Genomic DNA, 21,548 nt, shown 5'->3' with positions numbered 1-21,548 from the left:
GAGAGAGAGAGAGAGAGAGAGAGAGAGAGACGCAGAGACACAGACAGAGAGAGAGAGAGACGCAGAGACAGAGACAGAGAGAGAGAGAGAGAGAGAGAGAGAGAGAGAGAGAGAGAGAGAGAGAGAGAGAGAGAGAGAGAGAGAGAGAGAGACAGAGAGATGGATGGATGGAATGGGTGAACAATAAAGATACAGAAACAAAATCTCAGTAAGTTTAACCTGAACATCTCAAAGAAACATTGTGATTATTCAAAGCACAGAGAGGAATCCGTTATTAATGATCTGGGTCTTTTAATCACTCTGTGGCCTTAAGAAAAGTCCAAGAGCAGCATCTCTCCAGATAATAACCTTAGTATGTACAATGTACGTGCACACGTAACTGTCTTTAACTGGAACAAGCGGAATGTTGATGTGGTTCAAACCTTTCTTTTGAGACATTGAGTCATCCTCAAACTCAGATTCCACCTTCACTTTCACAATCGAATCTGAAAAGAAAAACATCCTTGAAAAAAACAAACAAAAAAACCCAAAGAAGGCTGAAAGATTTGGCATAGTATAGAAATGAACGTTTATCCTTCTTTTGTTTGCAATTTTTCCAGCTACCTTGCAACACATACCTGCATGTACAGCAGGATAACATACCTGGGATTGTCATTTGCAGCAATACTCGATCAACTCTTGCACTCTCTGGACTCGTAATGAATTCCGAAATTTCGTTTATTATTCCGGTTTGTGATTTTTTTTTAGCCAAGGGCTTCCAGTACGAAAAAAAAAAACTCTTGCTCATGGTAAACCAAGTGCAGTAAAGTTGAGTAAAGTGATGCCTTTGTCAAAGAAAAGTGGAGGTTTTAGATTAGCTTGTTTGAGCCGAGAGTGCTGCCTCACTGGACAGACATTATGGCGTTAACAAGCATCGTATCCGCCACAAAAAGAAACACGCAGAAACCACAAGGGGGAAGTGAAGGCTCTGGTTTTACGACAAGCGAGAAGGTGACTACCATAAACCACACCAGTACACGACTTGTGAGTTATCGGCGAGAGGACTGAGCTCCGAAAGTAACTCCCGTGTTTCCAGGATCATACCCCCCGTTCCAGGATCATAATAAGGGTTTCCTGAATAATAAACAACGAACTCCACATCAAATCACAACATTAGTTTGCAAGAACATCGCATCGAAACAGTACTCTGCCAAACAGTCTCTCATAAAGAAGTCATGACTGCACTTTGGTCAAGAACAATGAGAAACCTCAGTTAGCAAAACAAACAAACATAGCATTCCTGTTTTATCGTAGAACTATAGGATGAAGATTGGTGTCATTCAAACCTTTGTCGAGTAAGCAGGACTGGTCCAGAAACTCAGACTCCACCTTCATAGCCACAATAAAGTCTGAAAATAAAACATCACACTCAAACTAAATTTGAAGGAACATTTCTAAACAAACTCACCATCAAAATACATGTTTGAGAAGTGTTTGCTTTTCAATCGCTGAAAAATCCTCGTTTGAAAGAGTACGCCCGATGATCCGCCCCCGTTTATTTATTATTCACACATTGTTAACACAAAACCCACTGATCGGTTTAAATAAAGATAAACTAGAAAGAATCTAAAAATGTCTCCAGAAGGAACCTGAACATTCAAAAAGCAAAGATGAAGTCATCAGGAGGAACTTCGATAGCATTTGGGTTCCAGCTGCTACTCCTCTATCATCAAACCCATTCAGGAACAGCTAAGTGAGCCTTATTCAAAAAAAAAAAAAATCAAAAAGAACCAAGATAAAAAATTAAATACCGTAATAGGTTTTTTTTAGGTAAATCCTATATGGCTGCCAAATCATGTGACCTATGACGTCATATGTTTTTGTTCCTTATGGGCTCCTTTTTTTAACCAATATGGCTGCTGAATCATGTGACCGATGATGCCAATTGTTTTTCTGTGGACCAAATTATCCCTAGATGACCCTCAAATATTTTCATACTGATCGTATGTAGCGTCCTACACATGCAATTATGACATCATAACAAAGGCACCTATGATGTCATTTAAAAAAAATCAAACTTATTCCTCATGTGGAGAACCAGCCATGTGCCAAGTTTCAATTTTTTTTCTTTGGTACAGTTTCAGAGATGCAGAGGTCCTTCTGTTTTTTCCAACATGGCTGCCACACCACATGACCTATGATGTCATAATTATTATGAAAACATTCCACAAACATTCCATACACACACACACACACACACACACACACACACACACACACACACACACACACACACACACACACACACACACACACACACACACACACACACACACACACACACACACACACACTTATAGTAGAGTCTTAAAAGGTCTCCAGAGTCTTAGGGGTCTTTTAGGTCATCTGGGGTTTTTTGGGGTCCTTGGGGACTTTTGGGTCATCTGGGTCTGTGTCCTCTGAGTCTTAGTTCTAGATCCTTTGGGTCATGATTCTTTTGGCTCCTTCGGGTCTTTTGAGTCCTCAGGAACTTTTGGGTCATATGGGTCTTTTGGGTCCTCGGGGTATTTTGGGGTCCTCAAGGACTTTTGGGTTCTCTGGGTCTTTTGGGTCTTCAGGGTATTTTTAGGTCCTCGGGGTCTTTTGGGTCTTCAGGAACTTTTGGGTCATCTGGATCTTTTCAGTCCTTGGGAACTTTTGGGTTTCCTGGGTCTTTTCGGTCCTTGTGAACTTTTGGGTCCTCAGGGTCAGGGCATGCAATTGCATGTTTTGTCCCAAGGTGAATGAGGACATTGAAAACTGGACCGGCTCCTGCCACATTTGCCAGACCCATCAGTGTCAGCCATCTCAGGAACCAATGATCCCACCCGAAATCCCGACCAAGCCATGGCAAACATGGCTGCAGACTTATTCCACTAGATGGATATGATTACCTCCTGCTCACCAATGTGTACTCCAGCTTCCCCATTGTTCAAAATCTTCCAACAGAGGCATCTAGCAATGACGTAATTGGTATCCTGCAGCTGTTATTTTCAGAGCATGACATTCCAGAGACTCTCATGGAGGCCATTTTAACAGACACACCTTTTAAAAAAATTGCTGAGGGCTGGAGCTTCAACCTACATACTTCAACATCACCACTATCCGCAATCAAGTGGCTTCATAGAACATAACACCAGGTGCAACCCATAAATAACAGAACATAAAACAAAGCTCTCTGATGCCGATCCAAACATGACCCTCCTCATTTTGAGGACGACGCCCATCGATAGCCACCTTGCATCACCTGCTGAGCAACTGAATCAGAAAAAATATTAAATCCACCCTGCCTACTACCATGGTGCTGAACTTAGCACCGAATCGTGATGAGACACTTGAACGTCATCAAGCATCCCAGAAAGAATACTTTGACTGCCGGGCCAGCCCTGATCAGGGACCACTTCAACCAGGCCAACAAGTTCGGGTTCTCGAGGAGCTTGGGCGGTCTCGCAATTGGGACCAGCAATTGTGTCCACCACCCGCTCGGAGCCCAGATCATATGAAGTCGTCACGAAAATATGAAACATTCTGAGGCGGAATCACCGCCACTTCCGACATGCTCCACAGACCCAGCCAAAGCCCGAGATGCTCCAGAATGCCCTCTGTGATACCGATGTTGACCATGCCGCTGCCAACGGTCAACAAAGGTGCTGACCAAGAGTCACCATCATTCACACATACCTAAGCACCTACCACGCCACTAACATTTCAAACTCGGTCCGGTCGCACGGTCAGACTGGACATCTGATCCATAGTGGTCTAGCTCATATGTGGGCAGATGGCTATCCTGAACTGCATTGCATTTCACCAGGTGTTACTGTGATTTTTTTTTTCTCTCTCCTTGTGTTTCCTTCCCATTCGATGCTTTGTTTGTTTTCGTTGTGGAGAAAAAGGGGGAGGGGGGGTGTCATCTGAGTTGTGGAGCACAGCCTCTGGGAACAGGGTGAGTCATGGGGAGGAGGAAGAGGAGCATCGAGGCGAGGAGGGTGGATCTATGGCTATTCTTGAGGTCGGACATATGTCACAGTCACGTGACTTCGCTTGGTAACGCGACCGCCATATTGGCAAAGGGGAAAACAAATGCAGCACCGATCGCAGACGCACGTACATTGTGGTTTACTCACACGCAAAGCCGAGTGATTTTTTTTTCTGTCGATGTATTTCAGATAAATTGTTAATACATTGTGTTCACCCAAGTGTTTGCAATGTCATATCAATATCTAGAACATTTGTCAGGTGATGCATTGGCCAAATATCGAGCCAAAATACAGTTAATTGGGCTCGATTCTTGTCCCTACCAATACCCCGGTGATTCGTGTATCGACAACCCGAAGGAATGGCCGAACGTGCAATACCCGGACGTATACACGTATCTAGTCAAGACACCAGGTATGTAATTCAATTTTAAACCAAGTTTTAACTGTGTACTAGCATAACCCACGCTCTGCGCGACATGTTGGGGTGGGTGTGTTTGAGAAAGGAACTGATGCAGAGTATCAGTAGTAATTTTACTTTAATGCAGTAAGTGGAATACGATTTCACTGTTTCAGAACCATTTTATTTACTTTTTTTTGTACCATGCACCTCATATGGTCTTTGAGATAATGTAAGCCGAATATCACGTTACTCGAGCGCAGAACAAAGTCGAAGATAGCGCGCCGCGAAACCACACACCCGGAAATAATATATAAGATTATCAAATATTACTGTACTGGAGTGTTAATATATTATTTCAATTATTTATGAACTCCCGAGCTGACGTGGCTAGTTAGTAATAGTTTTAATTGACCTGCCTTGTCTGTACTGTGTGACAGTGAGTCATCTGTGCTAGTTGTGGGTCACTCACTGACCCGGCAAGAATGTCAATGAATGATTCAAATATTGCTCACATTCATGTATAAATTCTGTCTTATCCCTGATTTTAATTGTGTATGACTATGTCTATGAGCGTTGCCGTATGTGAGTGAGCATGTGTGCCTGTGTGTCTCTACGTTTTGTAATGATCTAGCAGTGCGTGCCTATTTCTTGTGGCTGCTGAGTTGAAGCGCCTGGGCTGAGGACAAGACTGCAGTGAACTTAAAGGAAAGGCCGACACATTGTCATTGCATTTAGTTTGCAAGTTCTAATCCTATTAATGGCAATCAAGGGCCAAGGAATTAATGTTTTTGCTGATGTTTTACTCACTTCTCATATCCTTTCTTTGCTGGGCACGGAGGAATCGATCTAGTTTCCTCTTCCTGGGAGAAGCCGATTGGACGATGTGGGGGAATATGGATGGTACATAGTCTGGGTGGTCCTTTGCATTGTTTTTCTTTCCTGGATAACATGATGATAATTCAGAGATGGAAATGTAACTTACAACAGAATCATTAAAAAAAAACATGTCAAGACGTTAACATATGCCGTTCTTGAATATGTTGTGAACATGCAATATTAAAACCAGAGAGTTGGTGTCAAAGCCACCCAATGCTCGCCTGTTTATACATTTATCGTTTTTAAAAGACTAGTCTAATGATATTTTTTATAAAGCGTTTCAGTGTTCTGATCCAAATAATTTTAAAACAATATATGTATTTGTATATTGTGATCAGTAAAAAAGTAGTGTGGTAGATAAAAACATGAGAAAGGAAAAAACTTTAACGTTGATGTGCTACCAAAAAGTTAACTTCAAAACAGGTAAAAAAAATTTAACATTTGAAATTATTTTTTAATTTCAACTTCACTACATTAATAATATACCCCAAAGGAACCTCCATGCCAAATATCAGCATCCTAGTACACATACTAAATGAATGGCAAGCTTCTAAATAACTTGCACCAAAAACGTTAACACGCTGACGCTCATGCTGACGCTGACGCTCACGCCAGGGGTATCGCTAGAGCTCTCTGTTCTTCGAACAGGCGAGCTAAAAATGGAAATAACCAGAAATAATGGACAATCAGTGAGTTTATAAATATCATGATTGTTTTTATGATTCATTAATTATAATTGTTAGTGGGTATTAAAATGTCATGTGTGGTCGAAAAGTTAAACAGTCCCATACAGATGGTTTTGTGTTTGTTTGGTCTTGCCCGGCTGCAATTTATTTTATTGATTTATTTAGTGTGTGTGTGTGTGTGTAGGGGGGAGGGGTGTTAATATTTTTGATGTAACTTGTTAGCTCGCCTGTTCGAAGAACAGAGAGCTATAGCGATACCCTCGGCGTGAGCGTCAGCGTCAGCGTGAGCGTGAAAATGTTAAAGTTTTTGGTGCAAGTTGTTTTTTCCTTTCTTATGTTTTTATCTACCACACTATTTTTTTACTGATTACAATATACAAATACATATATTGTTTTAAAATTATTTGGATCAGACTTCACTGCAATGCTTTATAAAAAATATTATTAGACTAGTCTTTGAGCGTCAGCGTCAGCGTCAGCGTTCGCGTGAAAATGTTAAAGTTTTTGGTGCAAGTTATTTTTTCCTTTATAATGTTTTTATCTACCACACTATTTTTTTTACTGATTACAATATACAAATACATACTGTATATTGTTTTAAAATTATTTGGATCAGACTTCACTGCAATGCTTTATAAAAAATATTATTAGACTAGTCTTTGAGCGTGTGCGTCAGCGTCAGCGTGTTAACGTTTTTGGTGCAAGTTATTTAGAAGCTTTGCCATTCATTTAGTGTGTACTAGGATGCTGATATTTGGCATGGAGGTTCCTTTGAGGTATATTATTAATGTAGTGAAGTTGACATTAAAAAAATAATTTCAAATGTTAAATTTTTTTTACCTGTTTTGAAGTTAACTTTTTTGTAGCACATCAACGTTAAAGTTTTTTCCTTTCTCATGTTTTTATCTACCACACTATTTTTTTTACTGATCATAATATACAAATACATATATTGCTTTAAAATTATTTGGATCAGACTTCACTGCAATGCTTTATAAAAAAAATATTATTGGAATAGTCTTTTAAAAACGATAAATGTATAAACAGGCGAGCATTGGGTGGCTTTGACACCAACTCTGGTATAACACACATATAACACCACTAACCTGATACAAAGTGCGCTGAACAAACGTAGGTGTAATCGGACTTCAGCTCCCAAAGCTTCCCCACGACGGCATCTTGCGAGCCACGATCGATGGCTCCAAGCCACAGAAGTCTCCTCTCCGGTTCAGTAGCCCGACTTGGTATGAGATAAAAGGAGAGTTCTGAATTTTTTGCCTTGTTATTAGTACAATTGAAAACGCAGCAACTTTTCGGCATTGTTGCAAATAGTAATAATGTGTAATAAAGGCTCTGAAAGAAACCAACTTGTAACGGGTACGAGTCGAGTGTGCTGTTATGTGCACCAGCGCGAAATACACAGGGCGATCCGAGCGAACGACGTACTTTGTTTTCCCCTTTCGCCGGCGTTGCCATTGCGGACATTGCATTATGGGTCGGCGAAGTTCCCGGATGTCCGAGCCCGAGAATATGGTATCTGTCAAAGAACTGAAACAACGCAATCAGGAAGCACTTGGCGCCTAAACACGTCACGTGGTTTTATGAGCACGTGAGAGGAAAAACAAGCAAAAAAATCATCTCGTGCCCTGACAACGACGGATGTCCCGAGGAGGGATCGTGTAATATTGTTGTGTAATCGTGAGGTATTTTATTTTTCCCGCGCTCGTGAAGCCAAGAAGCGCGGTCGGTCAGGCAATCGGTCGCGTGTGCGCGCGTCCGTCCGTGCTTGCATTTTGTTCGAGGGCGTACATGAAAAACCCTTCAAAGGAGGAAATCGAAACTTTACCGAACGTTACATGTGACCGTGTGATGGAGCGCGGATTGAGCGAACATCGAATCATTGTATAAATCGCTTCAGCCTCGATTATGCTCGGCTGTTGAACGAGGAGGAGGAGGAGGAGGAGGAGGAGGAGGAGGAGGAGGAGGAGGAGGAGGAGGAGGAGGAGGAGGAGGAGGAGGAGGAGGAGGAGGAGGAGGAGAAGAAGAAGAAGTACGATCTCCAGATTTATACTTCAGCGATCTAGTTTAGCGTCTTTATCAGCCTTGGTGGTCATGAAAAACCCTAGAGAACGAGAATAAAAGCGACTTTGTCAAGGCTTATGAACGTACTCGATAGCAGACTTTTCAAAATATAATTTTTTACACATTTACCTCAGAAGTGGAGATCGATGCAATGACAAAATTTGTCGCCAGAAGAGTTCGCTCGCACCGAGTCCTTCTTAAGACTGCGCGGGCTACGTACTGGTAGATTACTTCTGGCTTCTGGTAATGTGTTATTACTTCTGGCTCACCCTGGACCTGGTAGATGGTATAAACAAATTCTGTACAAGCAGCTAAAACTGTGTCCTGGGACTTATGGCTCTTTATGACACCCTCGATGTATACACCACACGCACGTACACACTTCGTCTGGAGCGGACACGTTTTCGAGTCCCGACGGTGATTCTGGTCCAATGGGCACAGTGTATCGGGTACACGTGACCAGCTGATTCCCCATCTCTCGGCAAGAGTGGAAGAGGCGCGATCGGGGTCCCTGTAACAGAGGACATTGTGTGAAGATGTGTTCCAAATCTTCGAGAACCTTCCATCGCTCACAGAACCCCGTACGGTGACATCCCACCCTTTGTAAATAGGAGATTAGGGCACAATGTCCGAGTCTGAGCCTGTAGAGGATTACCTGGTCTCTTCGGGAGAGTCAACCAAAGGGCCAAGCCTGGTGTTGGCTCAGTGGTTCGAGTGGCGGCTTGGGATCCTAGGGTCCTGAGTTCAAACCTCGTCAGCCGCTGAATTAATACACCAGGGGGTTGACTCAGCCTGTCTTCCTTCTGAGGTCGGCGAAATGAGTACCAGTTCCAGTGTGTGTACCGGTAGAGGGGCACTGCATCAGCGACACAGTCGCGGCTTCAAGAAATGATAGCTACCCCGGCAGCTAAGCTGCCATACGTGATACGACCACCACCAACCAAAGGGCAGGATCCAGGACTTGAGACAGTGATAGGACCAGGGGTCATGACCTGAGGGTAAAGAAGAAGAGAGTTAAGACAGAAGTAAGGTAGGGGACTTTCACTCGAAGAGTAGTTAATGCATGGAATGGTCTCCCTGGAAAGGTAGTGGCAGTAGAAACAGTCGATAAGTTTAAATTGGAATTAGACAGGTACCTACTGAGAAGTATTGGAGATGGAGGGGTATAGGGATATTAGCAGGATATTTCGGTACAGGTAAGCCAGGTGCAGGTTGGTGACATCACCATGTACACGTAGTTTTCCTTTTTTTCTCCTGTGTGTATTCCTTTGACGTTTCGAAAAAATCTGACGAAAAAAAACAAAACTCCTTGTTGCACACAGAAAAGAGCTTCTCTCTTGTGTGTATTATTTGATGGTTGAATAAAAGCTTTGGAACACAAAGAATAACAAAATGAAGATCCGAGCGGAAGAAGAACTTAAGTCAGAAAATAATACTTCCAAGATATCGAGGCCTGAAATTTAGAACTGGCTTAAAATCGTATTGTGTGGGGGGAAACTAATAAATGTCTCGATTTGAAAGTTGTTACACCTCTTGGTAATCCCTTGGCCTATTTTGAGCTAAATATCATTCCTTATTCATTTAGTCAAAAATAAAATGCTGACTTTGGATTAGAGTACTTTTTTTCCCCCCAAAACTTTTGACCTTAGCACTGTTATATATTGGGAATGCATCCAAAGGCTTGGGTAGGAGAGTGAGAACTGAAGGGAAATGTTAACAACGCAACTGTAATGACTCAGAGGGGATGCTAAGATGCAGGGGTTGATGTGCCAGACGATAAGTCAGGTCCAGCCAAAAGGTGGTCTTTAATAAAGTGCCACCTTTGCCAGGAGGAACAAAAAGTCATTTCCAACATAATGCAAACACTAAGGATTTTATTCAAGCTCTATACAGGTAGTGGACAAAAAAAATTTAAAATGAAACCCTTGGGTAAATGAGGGACACCAAGTATATTGACAGCAACGGCTTCCACACAGGTGTGGCCCATGTGTTAATTCATGAAAATAACATCCCAGCATGCTTAGGGTCAAGTACAAAAATGCTGAACAGGCCTGGTTGCCTATAATTATGGCTCGCATGGATGCAAAAGGAGACTTCAGTCACTTTGACAGAGGGGTGATTGTTGGGGCACGTTTGGTAAGAGCTTCAGTGAAAAAGACAACTCAACTTGTTGACGTTTCACGAGCAACCGTGTCTAAGGTGATGTCGACATGGAACTCTGAGGGAAAGACATCATCAGCAAAGAGCGACAGTGGGCGAAAGCGCATACTCCAGGATCATGATATCAGTGCTCGATCTGGGACGCGAGCAGCCAGTTTCGTCAAAAACGGTCCGCGGTGAACTCCACAGAGCGGGACATCATCTCTGGTTGCAGTGCACAAACCACTCATCACACTTGGCAATGTAAATTTATGAGTCCTGTGGTGCAAAGAGCACAGGCAATGAACTGCCGAGCAGTGGAGAAAAGTGATATGGTGACATGAATCATCCTTCACCGTATTCTCGACAAACGGATGAATGCTCATGTGGTGCCAACCTAAAGACTTCTACAACCCTGAGTGCTTGGTTCCAAAAGTGAAGGGTTCCGGTGATTCTGTAATGTTGTGGGACACATTTTATTGGCATGGTTTGGGTGCAGTCATTCCCTCAGAAGGCAAGGTCAATGCCAATCGCAAGATAGTACTGTGTGCTCATCTTCACCTCGTAATGCAGAATTTATTTCCTGCTGGAAGGGGGGGGGGTCTTCCAGGATGACAATGCCCCCATTCATAGAACACGTGTGGTCGCCCAATGGTTTGATGAGCACGACACTGATGTTATTCTATTAAGTGACTTTACTTTAAATTGGTGTTTCTATTTTTTCTCCACGACCTGTACATGTATCATACGATATTACCAAATTTTGGTAAAACATATCTGAGAATCAATGTCTAACCAAGTGACAATTGATTGAGGGGTGATGATCATATTGTGCAACAATGGGCAAGGTCACAATTTTGATTGAACACTTGGTATTGGTATTAAGGTTAATGTCTGTTCCCATCGTGTACAGCCTTTTTGGCTGCTGGTTGCGTCATTGGGTTGGGGCGCGGCTTTGCCGCTGATGTGCTGCCCCTATGACCAGTCACTGGTACTCATTTCACCGACCTCGGAAGGATGACAGGCTGAGTGAACTCCCTGGTGTATTCAGTGGCCCACGGGGCTCAAACTCAGGATGCTAGGATCCCAAGCCATCACCGTAACCACTAAGCCAACACCAGGCTCTAATGTCTGTTACATTGACACCAACACCATGGATTCACTCCAAGCTATGACCTCACCCAATGCGTCATTTATTACTGATCAGTCATTGGGCGAGCAGAAGTGGATCAGTTCTCAAACAGTGATACTAAAAACTAAAGTCTTACTTCCACCAAACAATGTTATTCAAAATCATCAGGCACACCATCGCTACCATTCTCATCTCCTCTCAAATGGCTGGAGAAAGTCACAGATGGTAGTAGATCAGCATTCCTCAGCAGTTATTTCACATTTGCTGCCAAAGCTGCTTTTATAGGCATGAGCTGCCGAATGCCAGCTGCTCTAAGCTGGGCAACCTTAATCCCACATCTTGAGATCACGACCTTCTCCGTACAGTCTCCAGTCATTGTGTTGTGGCATAAAGGGGGTTTACCCCTCTGGAACAGCATTCCCCTGATTTGGGAGATTCCAACCAGGGTTTTGTTGAGGGGGTCCAAGGCTGCCTTTTAATCCCTAACCTTGATGACAAGGGTACCAACATCCTTCATGCCATCTGTCACAAGGTGCTCCTCCACATGGACCACCTAAAATGGGTTCTTCTGATCCAACTCCCATATAAGGGGCACCCAATCAGATGGCCTCGTCACGTGATCCTTTCCTATTTTCTTTTTTTCGATCCTCCTGCAATCCCAGTAGCATGGCAGTCTGCTGTGCCCAAGTACGGCATAGTGGACACGGATTTCAGTCCATCGACTGGTACCCAACAAGCACCGTAGATAGACGACAAGGTATCTGTTCTTATTCTGCGAAAAACAGTTGTCCCAAAACAAATGTAACTTCCCTTATTTTTCGAGGTAAGGATGTCACATTGTGATTAAGACATGAGATAACTTCGTTTGGGCCCTTTGCTGCATAAATATACATTTGTGCATTCTCGTTTACATTGTCATGGAGCCACAGCTGCCTTTTGTGGTATTCCTGAATCGCACCGGTCTTGGCGAGCGGCAGGTTCTTCTGGTAATCCATGACACACACTGCTTTATCAGAGACCTCCAATCCTTCATCGCCTTGGCAAGTTACGTCACTTCTGTAATCTGCGTGTTGAAGACATCTGCTTTGCGAACATGGAGTTCACATTGAGACTTGATAAGCTGCAGATCTGCTCTTATTTCCTGCCCTTTCTGTGGCTTTCATTTGTGCATCATGCAATTCACAAGTGTCACAAATATCGCTGCGAGGAAATCCGAATGAACTGTGAAAGCCATGGTTGAAAATATGTCGACACAACCAGTAATTAACCTTTCCATCAAGATCTGGATTCTCCCGAATTAAAATTCTGTGCAACCCTGCAATGATCAAGGACACTTCGAGATAGAAAAAAAAAGTCTCACCTAATGACTGTCGTGGCTTTCGCTTGCAGGAAATTGCCCAATATGGTCACTCACACGTTTGTGTGTTTCACCATCTATTTGAAAGCGGTTTTCGTGCTTTCCACGCCAGTCAGCGATGCTACTTGCAAAGTTCAGCACCTTCTTCCTCAGACATGATTATTTTATCCCATGCAAAGCTAGTAATGCTGCTTTGCAAATAAACACTGTTTTCTGGCCAACGGTCACAAAGTATGAAAAGCTTGACCTTTCCTTTCACGGTCGACATTTGACGTTTTCTGCTTCGTTCACTATTACACAGCCACACAGGTAAATGCTTTGCATCTCGTGATCTTTGATCACATTGAAGGATTTCAGTATCTCTCTAAGCCTGGTGTTGGCTTAGTGGTTAGGGTGGCGGCTTGGGATCCTAGGGTCCTGAGTTCAAGCCCCGTTGGCCGCTGAATTAAAATACACCAGGAGGTTGACTCAGCCTGTCATTCTTCCGAGGTCAACAAAATGAGCACCAGTGTACTGGTAAGGGGGACACTGCATCAGCGGCATAGCCATGTCCCAACCAATGATGCAACCAGCAGCCATAGGCTGCAAAAGAGAGACAGAGACACAGAGACACAGAGACACAGAGACACAGAGACACAGAGACACAGAGACACAGAGAGACACAGAGAGACACAGAGACACAGAGAGACAGAGAGACACAGAGAGAGACAGAGAGAGACAGAGAGAGACAGAGAGAGACAGAGAGAGACAGAGAGAGACAGAGAGAGACAGAGAGAGAGAGAGAGAGGGAGAGAGAGAGAGAGAGAGAGAGAGACAGAGAGAGAGAGAGAGACAGAGAGAGAGAGAGAGAGAGAGAGAGAGAGAGAGAGAGAGAGAGAGAGAGAGAGAGAGAGAGAGAGAGAGAGAGAGAGAGAGAGAGAGAGAGAGAGAGAGAGAGAGAGAGAGAGAGAGAGAGAGAGAGAGAGAGAGAGAGAGAGAGAGAGAGAGAGAGAGAGAGAGAGAGAGAGAGAGAGAGAGAGAGAGAGAGAGAGAGAGAGAGAGAGAGAGAGACACAGAGACACAGAGAGAGAGAGAGAGAGAGAGAGAGAGAGAGAGAGAGAGAGAGAGAGAGAGAGAGAGAGAGAGAGAGAGACTCTCTCTCAGCTCTACTTCATTAAATTTGGTGAAACAATGGCAGTGACATTCTACCACACGCTGTACTCTTTCAGTGACTTCGCTGCCAGCATGGTTTTTTTGACCCTCTCCTGAAATGACAAATAACCAATAATAAGGGAGCGTTCATAAATCATATTTAACTGGTGGGGGTGGGGGTCAGCTGAAATGCTGAGATCATGGCAAGGTTTCGTTTGACCCCCGCCCTTTGAATGCACATAAAAATCTAACATCTCCCACGGCCCGAGACACTCTTGGACAGTTTCGCCCAACTCCCGCTCAACCTCCGATTCAACTTAGGTGTATTGTGTTCATAGTGCACCACTGGGTGAGAGCACAAGAGAAGCCACCACCTCTCGTTTGGTGGGGGTGGGGGTACTAGCTCAGAATGTTTTTTTTTTAATTATGGTTTTTACCCCTGTCTGTTTGTTTGTTTGTGAACAAAATATCTTTAAAAGTTGTCGACAGATTTGGACGAAATTTTGTGGAGAGCTCAGGTATGCAACAAGGATGAAATGATTAGATTTTGGTGAAGATCCGAATCCGAATCCGGATCTGGATCTGAGAATTCTCAGTGATTTTTCACCATTGGGAGATGGGGCCAAAAACAACATGTCGCAGGATATCTCAAAAACGTTATGGACGGATTCGGATGAAACTTGGTGGGCGAGTTGGTTAGGTGACAAGAACAAGCCGATTAAATTTTAGTTCAGGTCCAAATAAAATACAGATCCGGCCTATCAGTGGGATACAAAACATAAACCAATCAGCCTGGCGGAGGTATGCTCTCCACCGAGTGCCCTTCTAGTTTTAAATAGAAACGTCTGAGATGAATTCTGTAAATATAAATATATATATATATATATATATATATATATATATATATATATATATATATATATATATATATATATATATATATATATATAAATATATATATATATACATTTACCAAAAACTGTTGGAAATGAAGCGACAGAAAAATCAAATAAACAACTTATATTTTGAATGAAAATCTCAGCATAGTAATCTCCACATTCCACATGTACACTATACTTCTTGCATTAAAGACAAAAATTTTTTTTTAAAGTTTCTCCCATAAAACTAAATTTACAGTTAACACACACACCACAATTGGAGGCAGTCCGGGGTTCGGTGACTATCCTGAAAAGAGCCCTCGGAACAAAACTGAGTACAACAAAGCTGAACAGATTGGTCCATGAAATCCATCCATCCATCGGGACCATACTCTGTGCAGAGCATTGGTGCTGCCTAAGCAGTCTCCTTGGCTATTGGGCACAATCTTGCACGGGTCACCACTTCGACACAGGATACCAGCATGCTGGCACTCATTTTACCGATCTCGGAAGGATGACAGGCTGAGTCAACCCCACCTGGTATTAATTCAACAGCAAAGCAGGATTTGAACTCAGGACCCTAGGATCCCAAGCCCACCACTCTTGCCATTAAGCCAACACCAGGCATGTCCGTGAAATATGACCCCTTATCAAAGCAGAGGTGGATAGTTTGAGTTCTGGGAGGACTTCGTTCCATCTCAAACCTGCAAATGGAGATGACAACCAATGACCGACTGACCGACCGACACACACACACCTATGTGGGAAGGTGGATTTTTCATGACCACCCCTCTCCCCATTTCCAGCCGTCCCCTTCCAGTTAAATAATGAACGTTCCCAAACTACATGGCTTTCTGAAAAATCATGGATATCATTGCATCCGCATTAAAGTATTATGAGAACTAAACATTGAGGAATGGTCGCTGCCTCATGGAGACTTGAGAGCCAATATAGTATTACGGTTGTTCATTATGCTTTTGTATAGACAGACCCACAACAGGCCGCAAGCCTATAAATAATCTAATGTTCATGCAATCGACTGAAAAATGTACCACCCATGCCACTGGGGCAGCCTCCATCAAATATAAACAAAAACATATTACAAATGTCCAGGCTTATGGACACAATCAAGATGCTTCAAACAACAGTGCAGTAAACTGTTTAAATCTGCTTTGTAGGTCAAACAATCCTAGCCATGTACATTGTACATAGTCAAACAATCCTCGCTATGTACATGGGGCCTATGCTTATGTAATGTAATGCATGAAGATTGTGCCGAAACAGAGGCACCAAGAATGGCAAGAAATCATCATAATTCTAATCATATAAAACACCTACCGGAAGCTTTGGCAAACGCTATTTTGTTTTTTTTGCCCACTTTTCTGGGTTTTGTCCACCCTTCGTTCTTCATTGTTCATTGTTCATGTCATCCACGTTTGCAGTAAATCACATCATCTGATCCTGCATGCTGATTGGTCGTTTCTGGACATGGTACTTTTCACTCAAAAGGCCATGACGTCAGTACTTCTTGCCCTAAAATGTCAGAATGGAATGGAAAGGGAATACAGTATACAGTAGAACTTAGGTAGCCTGGTGTTGGCTTAGTGGTTAGGGTGGTGGTTTGGGATCCTAGAGTCCTGAGTTCAATCCCCGTTGGGCCGCTGAATTAATGCACCAGGAGGTTGACTCAGCCTGTCATCCTTCCGAGGTCGGCAAAATGAGTACCAGTGTACTGGGAAGGGGGACACTGCATCAGCGGAATAGCCGCGTCCCAACCAATGATGCAACCAGCAGCCACAGGCTGCACTCGATAGAGAGAGTCGAACTTAGGACAAGGATTGGTACCATACTGTAGATGGAGTTCCTGGTTCGAACTCACTTTGTCCAAGAATGTGACTCAAGTAAGTCTTCCACTCAGGAGTCATCCATGCTAGTTAAATTAACCTTTTCTTAGCAACTCCAACTACCTTTTTTTAGTGTTCTCAAATCAGTCTCGATCTTTTTTTAATTTTTAATTTTAAATGTTCCTGCTCTTTTGTCGTTCTCCCAAATGGCACTGATAATTGTTGATATTTTGTTTTCTACTTTTCATTTGTCTTTGCAATCATTTGGGTTGTGTTTGTTGCTGTTTCAAGTTCATAAGTGGCATTTTCTATTCACACTTGTTCTTGCAAAAAGTCTTTGTAACGTGAGTTAGAGAAATATCTTTTTGTCTTGGTGTCGTCGTGTTTGTGTACAAATTGGATTTGGTAGTCTGACGAACTTTTCACGTACTCAACCAGCCAAACACTCATCGGTCTGTGCACTTGGTCGAGCTCCATCAAGCCGCCACCACCTTCTCAACTCAGCCAGCACCATCTTCATTCTCGACATGCACTGCCTTTGTGGAACATTTTATAGATGGTTTCTGGTCTTGGACAAGCAGTGCTGCTGCAAAAACTCCCATTGTTAATTTCTCTCAAATTAGGTGATCTTGGAAGCATTTTAGTGATTGCTTGGTTGTTGTTTATTCGGTGGAGATGTGGTCTTTGCTTGGATGATATCAATTTGATTTCCTCTGTTTTATTATTCATGTTCCTCTTGTTGTGATTAAATTTGAAATCTCATCTGTTTCTGTTTTCCTCTCTTGTTTTATTTTCTGTGCAACTGTTGGTTGTTCCTTTTCTTTGGGAATTTGTACTCTGGGAATCTCATCCCAAACGTAAGTCCCGTCATTCCATTGTGGTGTTGGTGGTAGGTCACCATTTTATAGGTGACAGGTCATTACAGGGGGTCCTCGTAATTGCCTCGGGAGTTTGTTGTCCAATTCTCTTCTCTCGTTGGTTGTTATCTTCATTTGAGGGTTTCAGGATGTGGGCAGAACTCAAAATCTGCACCTCCTTTTTCGGACAAATACAACCTCAGTCTGCATTGGTTTTTGTACAATATCTTGTGATTAATTAGAACTTTCCTTGCTTTGGTGTCTAAAGTGTTGATCGCCAATTGTGGCCGGTTTATAATTGCGCAGCTATATTGGAATACCGGCACAGCAATTTGGTTTATGGCTTTCGTTTTGTTTCTTGGGGAGAGCGATGACTTCACAATTAGTCTTATTCTGTGTAGGTACTCTTAGCGTTCACAAAACATCGTTCCAAGGGCTGTTTTCAAAATATTCACTGAACCTGACAGCCTCCACTTGCAGCTCATTTGTCATGATATTCCCCGGAATGATTCTTAAGCACTCAGTAAGAGATTTCTTTATCATTCCTGTTGCTCAGACTTTCACTGGTACTATTTCAGCTTTCTTCAATTTCCAAGTCCTCTTGACCTCATTTTTTAGTTCCTGGTGTTTTGTCATTTTCCTGATTTCTGCAGAATTTAGTCCAAAGTCATTGGGAACTGAAACCTCGATCAACAATGGTGACTTTTCCTTTTTGAGCTTGAGCGCCACGTCCGGACACGATGCTTTCCTTGCAGTGTCCACGCTTGATGGGATCTCTCGTGTGTGTGTTCGATAATATGAATGTGCAAATCTGATGAGCAAACAAACTCCTTGCTGCAAAGAGTACACTGGAATAGTTTCTCTCCTGTGTGCAATCTTTGATGAATTTTCAATCCTGAGATAAAAGCGTAACTCTTGCTGCACACAGAACACTTGTGTGGTCTCAGACTTCCTTGGATATTCTTGGGGATCTCTGTACAGCGTTTACAAGACACGGTGCTGAACGCGCCAGTTTCTTGAGTAACAGTCTGTGTCATGCGATGATTGAAAACGTGTGTGTTCAACAACTGGGAACAGTTGGAACAAGAAACCAGGTTCATTTGTTTCTCTGCAAAGACAAATCACAAAAAGCAGCAACAATAATTCACACCAAGTTGTCCACATTCGATAAGTATTTCACAATTCAAACATTCGCCATATTTCTGTCCACAACTCAAGAGAGAGGGTCCAGTGAGGATTCAAAAATGGAAGAATTTTGGAACTGGCCACATGAATCAGAGTTGCTGAGCACACACAAACTACCTTACGAAAGGTTGTTCCATCGTTCTGGACAGTATGACAATGAGACTTCTTCTTGGTTCTCATGGCTTTTAACAGACTTCTGTTGAATTTGAATTGAATCCATTTCAATCTAAAATTTAGTTTCTGTTGAATCCATCCATCGATCTACCCCTCCACTAACTAATCCCTCATCCTTCAGATAGACAGGCAGTGTCCTCCTCCATCTCTTCAGACCTTGACAAAAATCACAAGCCGATCAAACGCTTAGAATTTGTCTTTCAATCCTGACAAATGTCACACTCTCTCCAAAAGCACCATGTGGCAGACTCTCCCATCTACTTTCTCAGCAATCCTCAGGAGGAAGTTCAGTCACTCAAACTCCTGGGTCTCACCATCAGCTATGATCTTTCCTCCAAAGCCTCCAAACCCCGTTGCCGATTGAGCATCCTCCGACGTACGAAGTCCTTCCTTGGCACATCTGAACTCCTATCCACTTGCAAGGCTTTCATCCACAGCTTAATGGAGGTCTACCCACCCCTCTGGGCTGGCTCTTCTGCTTCACACCTTGTTCCAGCTTGATGCTGTGGAAACCAAAACCTTCAAGCTTATTGGAATCTCATGCTTTGAAGCAGAGTCTATGAGCTTATTTTATTACTTTCCCCATCACAGACAGGTCTGCGGTATCTCTGGTCTTCTTCCTTCTGTGCTTTCCACACGGTCTACCATTACCCACCTTCTGGTGAAACTCCCAAAATCCAGAATCAGTGCTCACCTCCACTCATTCGTTCCTTTTTTCCCCACCTGTGAAATCAATTTACACATTCTTTTCGATATCATTATTCCATCCTTCAAGACAGTTGTTCACCACCATCTCAGATCATCCACCATCCAAAACATGATCTTTTCTTCCCCATTAACCCCTCCACTCCAAGCCCACCTTCTTCCAAATTTGCAGGTTTTTCCTTCCTGAGAATCTGCTTCTGCATCTATCTTGTGAATCCTCCCCAACCCCTCTTTCTTCCCCACTTCCCTTTTGTGTCCAAGACTCCCTCTATTTTATCCTGCAACCCTGCTGTTGGTGTTTCTTCCCTCATTCTAACATTCCTTTTGTTCTGTTGCATCCTGATCTGCTCAGCGTTCTCGCTCTTCCATGAGCCTTGAGTTTAGATACAAAATAAACAAATCTGTGAGAGATACAACCACTGTCTTTCTGTCAATGGGCAAAATAATTGTCATAAATATGACCACATGGTCTGTGGAATAGTAGTAATAGTCTTATGGAGAAATAGTGAGGTTAAAACAGCAATTGTGAATAGAATGGAATCCAGAATGTTGCCGTTGTGCAAGATCGTCATCAATAGGAGAGATGGTGACATTAGACATCGATCTGATCAGGAACTTGAACGGTGGAATGCACAACTCAAGCTGAACTACAACGGCATTCGCACACCTCCACCAGGCAGAAGGGTTTACGTTTTGAATCCCACTGAAAGGCCAGATCTGCAGCCCGACCTCAACCAAAAATCGAACCGGTTCGTTCTCGTCACCTACGCAACTCACCCACCAAGTTTTGTCATAACCCATCATTAACCTCTTGAAATATTGTGCTATCTATCCTCTTTGGCCCTATCCCCCGATGATGATGATGAAGAATCACTGAAAAAAAAATTACAGAATTTAGATCTTCACCAAAATCGAATCAATTCGTTGTTGGCACACATCCAACTTGTCCACCAAGTTTCGTCCAAATCCGTCCATAACTCTGACATGTCCTGCTCAGAGATAGGGAGACAAAAAGACAGACAGACAGACAGACACGGGTGAAAACATAACTATGATAGCAGCTGATAATTCAAAACAGAATCACAAGATCCCAGACAATAAGGGACATAGTCGAATAAATGGTGTGCATTGTCTTTTCCGACCCCACAAACAATCTCAGATGTTAAAGGAAAGGGTCCAGGCCTAATGCATTGCGTTAAAATAACCAGGAGATAGGGGAAGTGTTCAAGATTGTCCTGCAGCTGAGTTGTTGGAACTCTTTTCTCCAGGAGGTCATCCAACGTTGTTGTAGGGGATTGTAATATTGCAGAGAAACCTCGTTGGATTTTGAAATGGCTGTGACTGACTCTATGCAACGATCTTGGATATGTGTATTTTAAATGAAATAGGTATCCCTGTCTTGTTCATATAAACAAGCCATTTGAGTGAAAACAATTTTAATGGACCTGTCATTCTGCAGGGTTTGGATCAACATTATTTCATCGTGAAAGAATGATATAAATAAACACACACAATGTGATGTGATCCATGGAGAGCTCGGCTTACCTTCGAGCAGCTCAGCAGCTTCGCTCGGCTCTGTGGGTGGAGAATCATACGTTTCCTGCTTCACATGATCATTGCTCAAAGCATCTTGGGAAGTGTGAAGAAGGTCATTTGGGAAAGTTTGAGACTTCACGACTTGAGCTTCATCTGCAAACCATGTGATAACAGTTCATCACAACAAAGGAAGAGCTAAACAAGCAAATCTAAATGAAAACAATTGCTATATGTAGTGGGGAGATAGATACACACGGGGTTTCTGATACACAAACTCATTTTCCTACTTAACCAAAGAGGTCAACAAAGGAGGGGGTTAATGGGAAATAATAATAATAATAATAATAATAATAATAATAATAATAATAATAATAATAAAACCTAGGTTTGAAAGGACAGGGTGGTCTGAAAATGGAGAAGATGCATGATGAAATGATAACTTTGTGTTCTTGCTGATGAGAGAAAAGCTGTATGCATTCCATTGCCTTGTAAACTTGATTATGTGAACTCTTAATTAGTGCCCTGGGATTATTATCTCTTCTCACTACGCACATTTGCTAAAAAAATCAAA

At 42.7% G+C, this 21,548-nt stretch overlaps 3 protein-coding genes across 14 annotated transcripts in view; 1 reads left to right on the top strand and 2 right to left on the bottom strand.

The window, feature by feature from the left end:
* The window catches only part of LOC147009284 (uncharacterized), a 32,242-nt gene extending 23,211 nt beyond the window's left edge, over positions 1–9,031 (bottom strand). For 4 of the 11 annotated variants that reach the window (XR_015052836.1, XR_015052835.1, XR_015052837.1 and 1 more), the window contains exons 1-6: positions 8,422–9,031; positions 8,169–8,315; positions 7,064–7,505; positions 5,203–5,334; positions 1,326–1,388; positions 423–485 (exon numbers count right to left, since the gene is read on the bottom strand). Coding sequence is in view for 8 of the 11 variants with exons in the window: in XM_085861942.1 (XP_085718068.1) it covers positions 423–485; positions 1,326–1,388; positions 5,203–5,334; positions 7,064–7,505; positions 8,169–8,315; positions 8,422–8,514 (940 nt within the window). In the remaining 3 variants the exon portion in view is untranslated. Of the gene's footprint in view, positions 1–422; positions 486–1,325; positions 1,389–5,202; positions 5,335–7,063; positions 7,927–8,168 lie in introns of those variants that run through there. The other 7 variants (XM_085861943.1, XM_085861946.1, XM_085861948.1 and 4 more) reach the window with 7 other exon arrangements.
* The window catches only part of PTDSS1 (phosphatidylserine synthase 1), a 163,610-nt gene that overhangs the window by 141,440 nt on the left and 622 nt on the right, over positions 1–21,548 (top strand). The window lies entirely within an intron of this gene.
* Positions 9,054–21,548, bottom strand: part of LOC147009282 (uncharacterized) — a 39,839-nt gene continuing 27,344 nt past the window's right edge. Inside the window, exons 6-8 of the mRNA XM_085862139.1 lie at positions 20,987–21,130; positions 16,015–18,485; positions 9,054–9,325 (exon numbers count right to left, since the gene is read on the bottom strand). Coding sequence (XP_085718265.1) covers positions 18,067–18,485; positions 20,987–21,130 — 563 coding nt within the window. The 3' untranslated portion in view covers positions 9,054–9,325; positions 16,015–18,066. The remainder of the gene's footprint in view (positions 9,326–16,014; positions 18,486–20,986; positions 21,131–21,548) is intronic.

The sequence above is a fragment of the Eptatretus burgeri genome, chromosome 17, assembly GCF_056783735.1.
Source record: "Eptatretus burgeri isolate ZD-2024b chromosome 17, Ebu_testis_v1, whole genome shotgun sequence".
In the NCBI taxonomy this organism is placed as follows: domain Eukaryota; kingdom Metazoa; phylum Chordata; class Myxini; order Myxiniformes; family Myxinidae; genus Eptatretus; species Eptatretus burgeri.
The sequence above is the reverse complement of the archived record's forward strand: the minus strand, read 5'-3'. Positions and strand labels throughout refer to the sequence as shown.